The following is a 9888-nucleotide window of genomic DNA, read 5'->3' on the forward strand; positions in this document are numbered from 1 at the left end:
AGTAGGTTGGGCCTTGTACCGGCTGGGCGAATAGAAGGACAGCCGGAAAGTGTGAGGTTTGGGACGGGGAGGTCATTGGAAAGTGAGGGTGGTTTTCCAGTTTCTGGGGCTATTTTAATTCTGCCGTTGGTATCACAGTATCCAAACAGTAATTTTCTCGTCGGGGGAGTCCTGTGTTATTTTGTGTCATTTTTGTACGCTTTGAAATAACGCCAAATATACAAAATGTTGCGTTTGGTTGTACGTCTAAGAAAAGCTGTCAATCTCAGCCGGCCCCAACTCAGTTCGGGCCCGTTGGTAAGATCTCGATCTGGACCAGGCTCTTCTCACCTGAAGAGGTACCATTCAGGCGGCTCGACTCGGATTCTACCCCTTTGTTATCCCACAAAATATAGCACCGCCAATGTACACGGTTCATTGAAAGGTAAACATATTGTGTGCTGCTATCAGAGCAAGCGGTTCTACAGCCTTCCACCTCACCAGAAGGTAAGAACTTGAACCTGAAGTTGTAGCTTCTGTATGCTTGCGGGGCTTTTGGCGAGGTACCGCAGACTGCTTTTTGCCATGACTGCAGCTGGTCAATGCATTTTGTTAGCTACTGTTGCTAGCTAGCTATCATAGTTCGATCTGAATTCGCTCGCCATCCTGATTGCTTGCAAGCTGGTTAACCATCGAGCTGGCTGCATTTTCCTGTATGAACCTTTTTTACTTTGATCCAACAAGAAACGATGTATTGCTAACTTATATAGCTAACTTTAATCGGTCTGGTCTTCAGCTAGTTTATTCAACGAGCTAGCTACGAAGCATGTTTTGTTCGGTGAAACCGTTGCAGTAAACACATGAACATGAACTTGATATGTAGTGTTAGCTAGTGTCAACCGAGAGCTGGTCATTCATTACAGTAGTGATTATCAAGATTCGTTCATCGCGGTTGTATGTTTTCACGACTCCGTTAACGTTTGCGCATAAACTCCGATGTCCTCCGAGCAATGGACTGGCTTCGCTCGCATCGTTGACTTCACTGACAGCTTTAGTGCTAATGTGAAGGCTGATATAGGAGGTTGAGGGTATGCATCTGTTATAACAAAATAATGCATACACTTTAAAAACAAGAATTAAAAGCAGGAATGTGGTGAATTTGACACACAACTTGGGCAGGCCTGGCACGGCTGGCATGCTTGAAACCTTGGGATACATATTTGCATTTTGTGTACTTTTGAAGAGGCTTAATGGCACCATACAAATGTTGAATACGTTTTGTTGTGCCAGTAGTTTAGGTTCTGTTCTGTCAGATTTTTCATGAATGAAGAAACAGTCCAAGTCATCTGAATAGCTTTTGCGAAAATTTCAGGCCACCCAGTGGGAGGTGGCTTAATCATTTGCAGGTTTTCATAATGACTGCTATTGGAGCAGAGCCTGGTGCCACTGACTCCTGATATGTACAAGGTCTTCTTCCCCCGTCGTGCCCACAGGCCTCTTTTCTCCACCGGGTCCTTCCAGTCCACCAGTCCGCACAGTCTGCTTGCTGTGTGTTTGTATGTGCATGAACGTGTGTGCAAACTGAAAGTAACTCTTTCATTTAGATCCCTTGACTCCTCAGACCTATATATTTACAAATAAATGGAAATAAAAATAATTTAATTCTCATAAATTGTTAGCGCTTAATTATTCTAAAACGGACAAATCCACCACATGGCTCTGTTTATAAGAAACTATAACTGACAAACAGGTTTTGACCTGTGTATGCACCTGTGACTGTGCCACCAAAGCTGGATAAAGTGGCTAAAAGTTGAACCTGCAATTGACTGGTTCCTTGTGCTGCACTTGCCTCACTGCTGTTGACTGTTGGTGCCTTGATTGGTTACTGTATTGTCAGCATTGATCTGACTGGTTGAGGTATTGTAACTCTTTACTGTTCACTGCTTCAGGTGGACCTTCCAGCCCTCTCCCCCACAATGCAAATGGGCACCATCGCGCGCTGGGAGAAGAAGGAGGGTGATAAAATCAACGAGGGCGATCTAATCGCAGAGGTTAGTATCAGGGCTGTTAAAACACTGTGACTGTGGCCCGTCAGTCCAGCATAGTGTGACTGTGACCTGTTTGCCTGGGAAATCCTGTGATTGATACTTGTCTGTGACTGACTGTGATGTGTCAGTCTGAGAAACACTGTGGCTGTGACTTTCTTTTGGTGGACATGGGTGACCATGACCTGTCCATCTAATAGAATTTGTATGTGACCTGTCAGCCCAAGAAAAGCTGTGACTTGCGATCCTACTCATGTTTGTCGCCCATGCCCGTGGCCTGTTTCTCCAGGTGGAGACGGACAAGGCAACAGTGGGCTTCGAACTGCTGGAGGAGTGTTACCTGGCCAAAATTCTGGTCCCAGAGGGAACAAGGGACGTAGTTATAGGATCACCCATCTGCATCACTGTGGAAAGGTCAGCTGACTGTTATTGCAATCAATCATTCACTCAGTCAGCCAATGAACAGTCAAAGATCAAATTCCCTATAAACGGAAACAAATTTTATCTGTACGGCTCTCTCACCTGTTCAGTTTCACCTGTGCTCTGATATGTGAGGTTGCTGATGAAAGATCATGTGTCATATCTGTGGCACTGCCGTCCTGTGCATTGCTGGTTAAAACAGACGGCTAAGAGGAATAGTGGATGTTGTCAGTGCAGATGATAAGCGGCCCTGAGTCAGGAGAGTTGGGACCTGCTGGCCTGTCTGCCCACCTCTCACCTGAGACTCTGTGCCTCCAGCCCTGACCTCATTCCCGCCTTTAAGGACTACACCTTGGAAATGGCATCGGCGCCCTCCACCCCCGTCGCAGGAACCCCGCCTCCTGCCCCTCCCCCTCCTGCTGCCTCCGCCCCCGCACCCCCACAGGCTCCCGGGAGCTCCTACCCCCCGCACATGAAAGTGAGTTACTCTCCAGGCCTGTGCCCCACGCTAATGCTGTGTGGTGGCCACAGATTCCCTACTCTAACCAGATGGTCACCTACTTACAGTATGTGTTGCATTGGAAGTTGTATTTCTACCAATTTAGCCGATGTGTTCAAATTCTAATACAGCTTATGAATATTCAAGGCAGAGCATAACCAAGATTGTATTACTGGCAATTAATTGTATGTCCTTGGTCCCACCTCTTCAAGAATGTTTGTAAACTGTAATATAGCACCAGAAATTCTGTTACCATCAAAGCTTCCTGCAGTAAGGCAAGGGTGGACAACTGTAATACTAAAGACCCACAGGTTCTGCTAGTTTTTGTTTTCACCCAAAAATCAACAACCAATTTAAAAATAAAAAAAAGGAGGGGGAAGGGGGGCGGGGGCGGGGAGTCAGTTATATATGTAACAAGGCAAGCTGGTGTTGTGTTGCCCTTGTGATAATACCCAGCTGTCACTGTGCTGATGCCCTGTTGATTCCTTTCTCCAGATCCTGCTGCCTGCCCTGTCCCCCACCATGACCGTGGGCACCGTACAGCGCTGGGAGAAGAAGCTGGGAGAGAAGCTGAGCGAGGGGGACCTGCTGGCCGAGATCGAGACGGACAAGGCCACCATCGGTGAGTATAGGGCCATATTCATGTTTTTCAAAAACGGTTCTCCCCCAGTCTTATCACGTTCTCTGAATTTGGACTGGGCGGTTGCGTTGTGTTGTAGGCGGTAGGTCTGTCTCATTCACAGCACATGCTCAGTCAATGCAGGAGATTGCAGGTGTGAAATAGCAGCTTCTGCTGTCCCCCTGCTGTGCAGGTACCAGGTTAACCAGAGGAGGTGGCTGGTCCATAGTAACCAACTGAAACCCTCCCTAGATGTTGCTACAGCCAATTATGGGTCCACCTGTAATGAAACTGACTAAGCTTAATAAATTGTATGTTTGGGTGTGGACCCCAGTCTTACCAACCAGGCCTGCCTAGCCCTGTTCCTGGAGATCTATCTATTTGTAGGTTTTCATTTCAATCCTAATTTGGCATACCTGACTAATTGGCAACTCAACAAGATCTGTAGCTTTTGAACGAGGTGTGCTTTGTTGAAGCTGGCGTGAGCTTTCAGGATGGCAGATTTCCTTGAACAGGGTTGGGCAGCCCTGCTATAAACATTATGACAAAGCTCCTAACACTTCTGAAACCGTGGTCAGTATTCAATACTAGATAGTGGAGCTCATCTAGTATCACACTCGACCGTTTGTTCCTGGTCTCTGTCACAGCACGCCTAATGCGTGTGACTGTGTCTATGAGAAAGTGAAGGACTGTGTCTGGCCAGGGTTCGAGGTGCAGGAGGAGGGCTACCTGGCCAAGGTGCTGATCGCCGAGGGGACCCGGGACGTCCCCCTGGGCACCCCGCTCTGCATCATCGTGGAGAACGAGGCCGACATCCAGGCCTTCGCCGACTACACGGAGACGGCCATGGCTGAGATCAGCACCCCGCCCCCGGCCCCCACCCCCTCACCGGTGCGTCCAATCAGAGTCTGCACTGCAAAGTGCTCTGTTTCATCACCCTGGGGTTGCCAGGTTTCTGCGTTAATCCCTTTATTTTTGTACCGGCTTCATTTGCTAGGCCCAGCTTATCTGTGTAGTGGTGTGTTTGGGAGGGTTGTAGGGGTATTGCGAGAGAGCCAAAAGTGAGATCCTGTTCAGTGAAGGGGGGGTCACTGGGAGGACTACGTGCTGTAGTGAAGCGCAGGCGCTATGGCCTCAGTGTGATGGGTGGATTTGTAAGGGCACCCACTAGCATCGAGGGCTCGAAGGAGAAGGACGGACGTCTTGACCCCCCGGCTGACACCTCCCAAGTAAAAGCGCCACACGTGTTTGGGTTTCAGGCGGCGGCTCCACCCACCCCGACCGCAGCACCCCCCTCGCCAGCGCCCGGCCCGGCCGTCCCCGCGGGCGCCAAGAAGGGGCGAGTCTTCGCCAGCCCCCTCGCCCGAAAACTGGCCGCTGAGAAGGGCATCGACCTGGCCCAGGTCAAAGGTGACTGCACCCCAGCGTGGGAAAATGACACACCACTTCCATTTGGTGTTCTTGCCCAGATTTGAGACCAATAATGGTCTTCAACTATTTTTGAGGATTTATTGTAGAAGTGATGAATTCTGTGGGGAGGTTGTGTTCTCTTTGCTCCACAAGCGAAAAACAGAACCAGCACAGTATGGGCTGCGTTCAGTGGCGCAGGCTGTGCTCCGGTGCTCTGTGCTCATTTTCCTTGTTTCCTCGGTGAAGGAAGGGAAGGTGGAGAGGAAACGTGGGAATGAGAACACAGCACAGAGCCTCGAGTACATTTCCACTCGCACTCCATTCTGTTATAAACCTGGCCTTAATTACAAATGGCTCTTCGGTACAATTACATCATGGAAGTAATGTCAAAAAATGAAGTAACAACAAGAATTTGAATGTTCAATTGAATAAAAAAATATCAGGTTTCTTTACTTGTTATCTTTTTCTCTACCAACAGTCTTTCAGGTTATCATACATTTTTGTATGTCTCTTTATGATCTGTAGTCATGTGACGGTGTACAAAATGGCTGTGCTGAGCGTTGAATGTGACTGTTAACTGTTGTTGCATTTCAGGGACGGGACCAGATGGCAGAGTCACCAGAAAAGACATCGAGAGCTTCGTCCCACCCAAGGCTGCACCCGTAAGTGCCCTCTTCCCTCCCCAAAACTGGAATGACCTTTTCTCCTATATTTCACCATTTTAATTTCATTCTTCTTACCTGGACTGACTTGTGAAGTGAATTGTAATTTGTGGCTGAACTGAGCCTCTTGCTAAATAGTTGTGTTGACAGCATCAGGTTTTTTAATCCGACACAGAGGTTGTCAGAATTTAACTAGATATAATTTTGCTTTCCACAGAAAACCACAGTGATTGGTTTACATCAGTAAAGAAATTATAGCTCCACCCATTTTGGGTTTTATGAGGCCTGACTTTTACATGACTTACCTGGAGAACTCCAATATCTCACAGACTATTTTTTGTTCATATCAAACGATTGTTGATGTTGTGTAATTTTGTTTGGCCCTTCAGGCCCCGCCCCCTGCACCAGCTCCCGCCCCCGCGGCTCCAGTGCCCGCCCCTGCTGCGGTCCCCATGCCGACCGGCACCTTCACAGACATCCCCATCAGCAACATCCGCAGGGTGAGGAGAGGGCTGTGTCCCGTTTCGCAGATTACTGCGGCCGTCCTGCTGTTTGCCTGTCCCTGATTGGCTCTGACCCCGCTCTCATCTGGTTTCCTAGGTGATTGCACAGAGGTTGATGCAGTCCAAGCAGACGATCCCACATTACTACCTGTCTGTGGACATCAACATGGACCAAGTGCTGGAGCTGAGGAAGGAGCTCAACCAGGTGAGCTTTATGGACCAGGGAAAGGGAAGCGGAAGGAGCTGGTCAGCTTTATCAATAGGCACTTACCCTGCAGTTGTGCGTGTGTCTCTGTGTATGTATGCATGTACATGTATATGCTTGCCTGTGTGGTTGTGCGCATACGTGTGCGTGTTCTTACGTGTGTGCTTGTCTCTCACAGGAAGTGAAGGCAGAGAACATCAAGCTCTCAGTCAATGACTTCCTCATCAAGGCCTCGGCTCTGGCCTGTCTGAAGGTGCCCGAGGCCAACTCCTCCTGGTTGGACACCATCATTCGCCAGTGAGTGTCTGTTCTTCTCAGCTCTCCCTTAGCAGGAAGTGCATTACAGCAACGAGAAGCTAGGCTTCTGAGCACTGATGAGCACAGCAATGAGAAAACGGTAAAACATCCATCCACGTCCATCCCGGCAATGGCTCCTGACTTTGGGTTGTGCCCCCCTCCCACAGGAACCACGTTGTGGACGTCAGCGTCGCGGTCAGCACCCCCAACGGCCTGATCACGCCCATCGTGTTCAACGCCCACATTAAGGGCCTGTCTGCCATCAGCACGGACGTGATGTCACTGGCCGCCAAGGCGAGGGAGGGCAAGCTGCAGCCCCACGAGTTCCAGGTGACTGAGCGGGACCGGCACAGGGGTGCATCACTTATAGTACCTGCGTAGGGTTTCCTGGGCTGTGGGGTGACCAGTGTGTGTGTGTGTGTGTGTGTGTGTGTTTTCACAGGGAGGGACCTTCACCATCTCCAACCTCGGCATGTTTGGTATCAAGAACTTCTCGGCCATCATTAACCCGCCCCAGGCCTGCATCCTGGCTGTGGGGGGGTCGGAGAAGAGACTCCTCCCTGCAGATAACGAGAGAGGGTGAGAGAACAGGAGGGAATGGGGGGGGTGCTTAATTTCACTTTATTCTGACATCCCTGCTTTAAATTAATGTCTGACCATGCGCAGACAAACTTCTGTGTGTGCTGATTTCTTTTAAGGCCTTAAGGGTCAGCTTCTGTTTTTCTTCTTAGGTATTGATGGTCAATTTCTTTTTTTATCCTTGAAAATTGAGGGTCAGTTTGTGTTCTTTGTGGGTGTTGAGGGTCAGTTTGTGTTCTTTGTGGGTATTGAGGGTCAGTTTGTGTTCTTTGTGGGTGTTGAGGGTCAGTTTGTGTGCTCTGTGAGTATTGAGGGTCAGTTTGTGTTCTTTGTGGGTATTGAGGGTCAGTTTGTGTTCTTTGTGGGTATTGAAGGTCAGTTTGTGTGCTCTGTGAGTATTGAGGGTCAGTTTGTGTGAGGGTTAACTCGTGCATGGCAGTGGCATGTTGCGGGGGCGTTTGTGTGATGATGGTTTTGTGGCGCTCCCCCAGGTTCGACGTGGCCAGCATGATGTCGGTGACGCTGAGCTGTGACCACCGGGTGGTGGACGGGGCGGTGGGCGCCCAGTGGCTGGCGGAGTTTCGCAAGTTCCTGGAGAAACCCGTCACCATGCTGCTGTGATTGGCCCGTCCCAACTCCGCCCCTGCCCCGACCCCTCCCCCGCCCCCCTGCAGCTACGCACAGATCGGGGTACCCCGCTCGCAGGATCCACACAGCCCCCCCAAAACCAGAGCCTCTCTCTCTCCGCCCTAATGCCCTGCACTCTCTGACACGGACGCTCACACGTTTATCTTACTGGATTCCCTTAAAGCAGCCCACAGAATAGGGTTTGGCCAGCAGACCCATAGGCCTGTACAGAATTGGAGTCCGAGATGTGCTGTGATTGGTCAGATGATCTGCAGTCATCTCTCCCTGCTCCACTCATTAGTTAACCTTCTATAGTCAAAGTTTTAAAACAGGGCCACTTCCTGGTATTTGCAAACAGGATGTGGTCTTGTCTTTCTCAAACCTGGAGAGAGAGAACTTTTGGCCTTAATGGCGTGTGGTTCATTGTCCTGCGAGCAGCCCTGTCTTTTCAGACTTATCTGTCTGTTTTCTCTTAGATTCCCCAGCCTCCGCCCCAGGCCCAACCACCAGGCCCCCTTTAGCGAAGCCCCTTGCCCTACTTCTGTACAGGATTTGCACACTTTTGTGTCAGGCGGCCATTTGCACTGGCTCATCAGAAGGGTTCTGAGCGTGGATAGTGACTGCAGAGCTGATGGTTTATTTATTAGTCATCTTTCACTCCAGAGAAAGCTCAGCTGTACACTACTTGGATCTTTTTTCTTTTTTGTTGCAATAGGAATGTTAAATGTATTTGGGGAAAAAATAAGTATATTGACCGTCTTCTACCGTGTATAAAAATTGCGAGGCCCAGACCAAATCAGATCATTTACGTGAGAGACGAGGGGGAAAACGTTTGTAAAAGCCTCATGCTTACAGCAAACCTGTGGTTGTACATTCAATATCCATATCCAAATTTATTTAAATTACAACGATGATCATTTTTGTTAATGGTAGCAAGTAATGAAAAGGGACATTTTAAGGGAAAGGGAAATATGATATTTATGAATATTTATTTATTCAAATGTATGTATTTCTGAGTGGGGCAGGTTGTAAGCTGAGGGTTATGTGTGTATACATAAATGGTATAATGTTGAATACTCATCCCAGAGTCATTCATTGGAGACGTTACAGTGCAGTGAGTGAATGTGTTCTGCAGCAAGTTGCAACATGCAAAAATTAGTGCAAATAACCTGGGCAATAGAATTTTATCATCACCCCTTCCCAGACTAAAGAATATTCATTACATTGAAAATTTAGAAGATTAGAATACTATTTACCAAGTTATATTCCTGTATATACATATATATATATATATATGACATCTGCTTAACTTCACTGTACCAGGATTGCTGACTTTGCTTTTGAAGAGTTTTCACTGTACAGGGATTCAGCTCTACCCTCCGCTATATTATCTCTTTCCGTTCTTACCATGTGACCCTTAATCTCAATGGAAATATCAACCAATAGGTCACGCAGACATTTGTACACATCTGTGTATAAACTGCCTTGGTATAAGTAATTTATTTTAAGTATAGATACATCATGGATGTGTGTGTCAACGTATGCATGTACCAGGTGTGCGTATGTATGTGTGGTGTATACGTGTTTGTGTGCACATGTTTATGGGCACGTGCAGTACATGCATACCTGTATGCATTACATCCAAAACACCGGGTTCTGATTGCAGTTTGGGCTTGGGCCTGTCCACAGCGTAAAGACTGAGGTGGTGTGCTTACTTTGCGGATGTCTGTGTTTAAATTGTACAGCTTATATTAAGCCATCAGGTGTATGTTTATTTTTGTCACCGTTTCTCAAAATTCGACCAGATGTGTACTGAATGCCCCTTCTGTAACGACTCATGTCACCTCAGTGTCTATGCTCCTGTAACCTGATTCAGGTTTTGCCTGTCGTTCGCCCGATTGTTTGAGTGTTTGTGTTCTTTATCACACAAGTGAGTTGGAATGTAACTTCGGAAATTAAAGGTTCCTTTTTGGTGCAAGTGCTTGCGTGATTCATTAGCGGTTGCAAATTATGTTCTTACAAAGGCATTTTGAGCATTACAGT

General features: G+C 48.0%; 1 protein-coding gene across 1 annotated transcript; it reads left to right on the forward strand.

The window, feature by feature from the left end:
- The first annotated feature begins 24 nt into the window (after positions 1–24).
- LOC135235780 (dihydrolipoyllysine-residue acetyltransferase component of pyruvate dehydrogenase complex-like) lies at positions 25–9823 on the forward strand. Its single transcript, XM_064301619.1, has 14 exons — positions 25–486; positions 1929–2030; positions 2314–2438; positions 2763–2922; positions 3439–3565; positions 4266–4453; positions 4822–4972; positions 5567–5634; positions 6024–6134; positions 6235–6342; positions 6521–6639; positions 6807–6969; positions 7082–7218; positions 7710–9823. Exons 1-14 carry the CDS (start codon positions 226–228, stop codon positions 7837–7839), a joined length of 1950 nt encoding a protein of 649 aa, XP_064157689.1. The 5' UTR covers positions 25–225; the 3' UTR covers positions 7840–9823.
- The last annotated feature ends 65 nt before the right edge of the window (positions 9824–9888 follow it).

This window comes from Anguilla rostrata, chromosome 12 (assembly GCF_018555375.3).
Source record: "Anguilla rostrata isolate EN2019 chromosome 12, ASM1855537v3, whole genome shotgun sequence".
In the NCBI taxonomy this organism is placed as follows: Eukaryota; Metazoa; Chordata; class Actinopteri; order Anguilliformes; family Anguillidae; genus Anguilla; species Anguilla rostrata.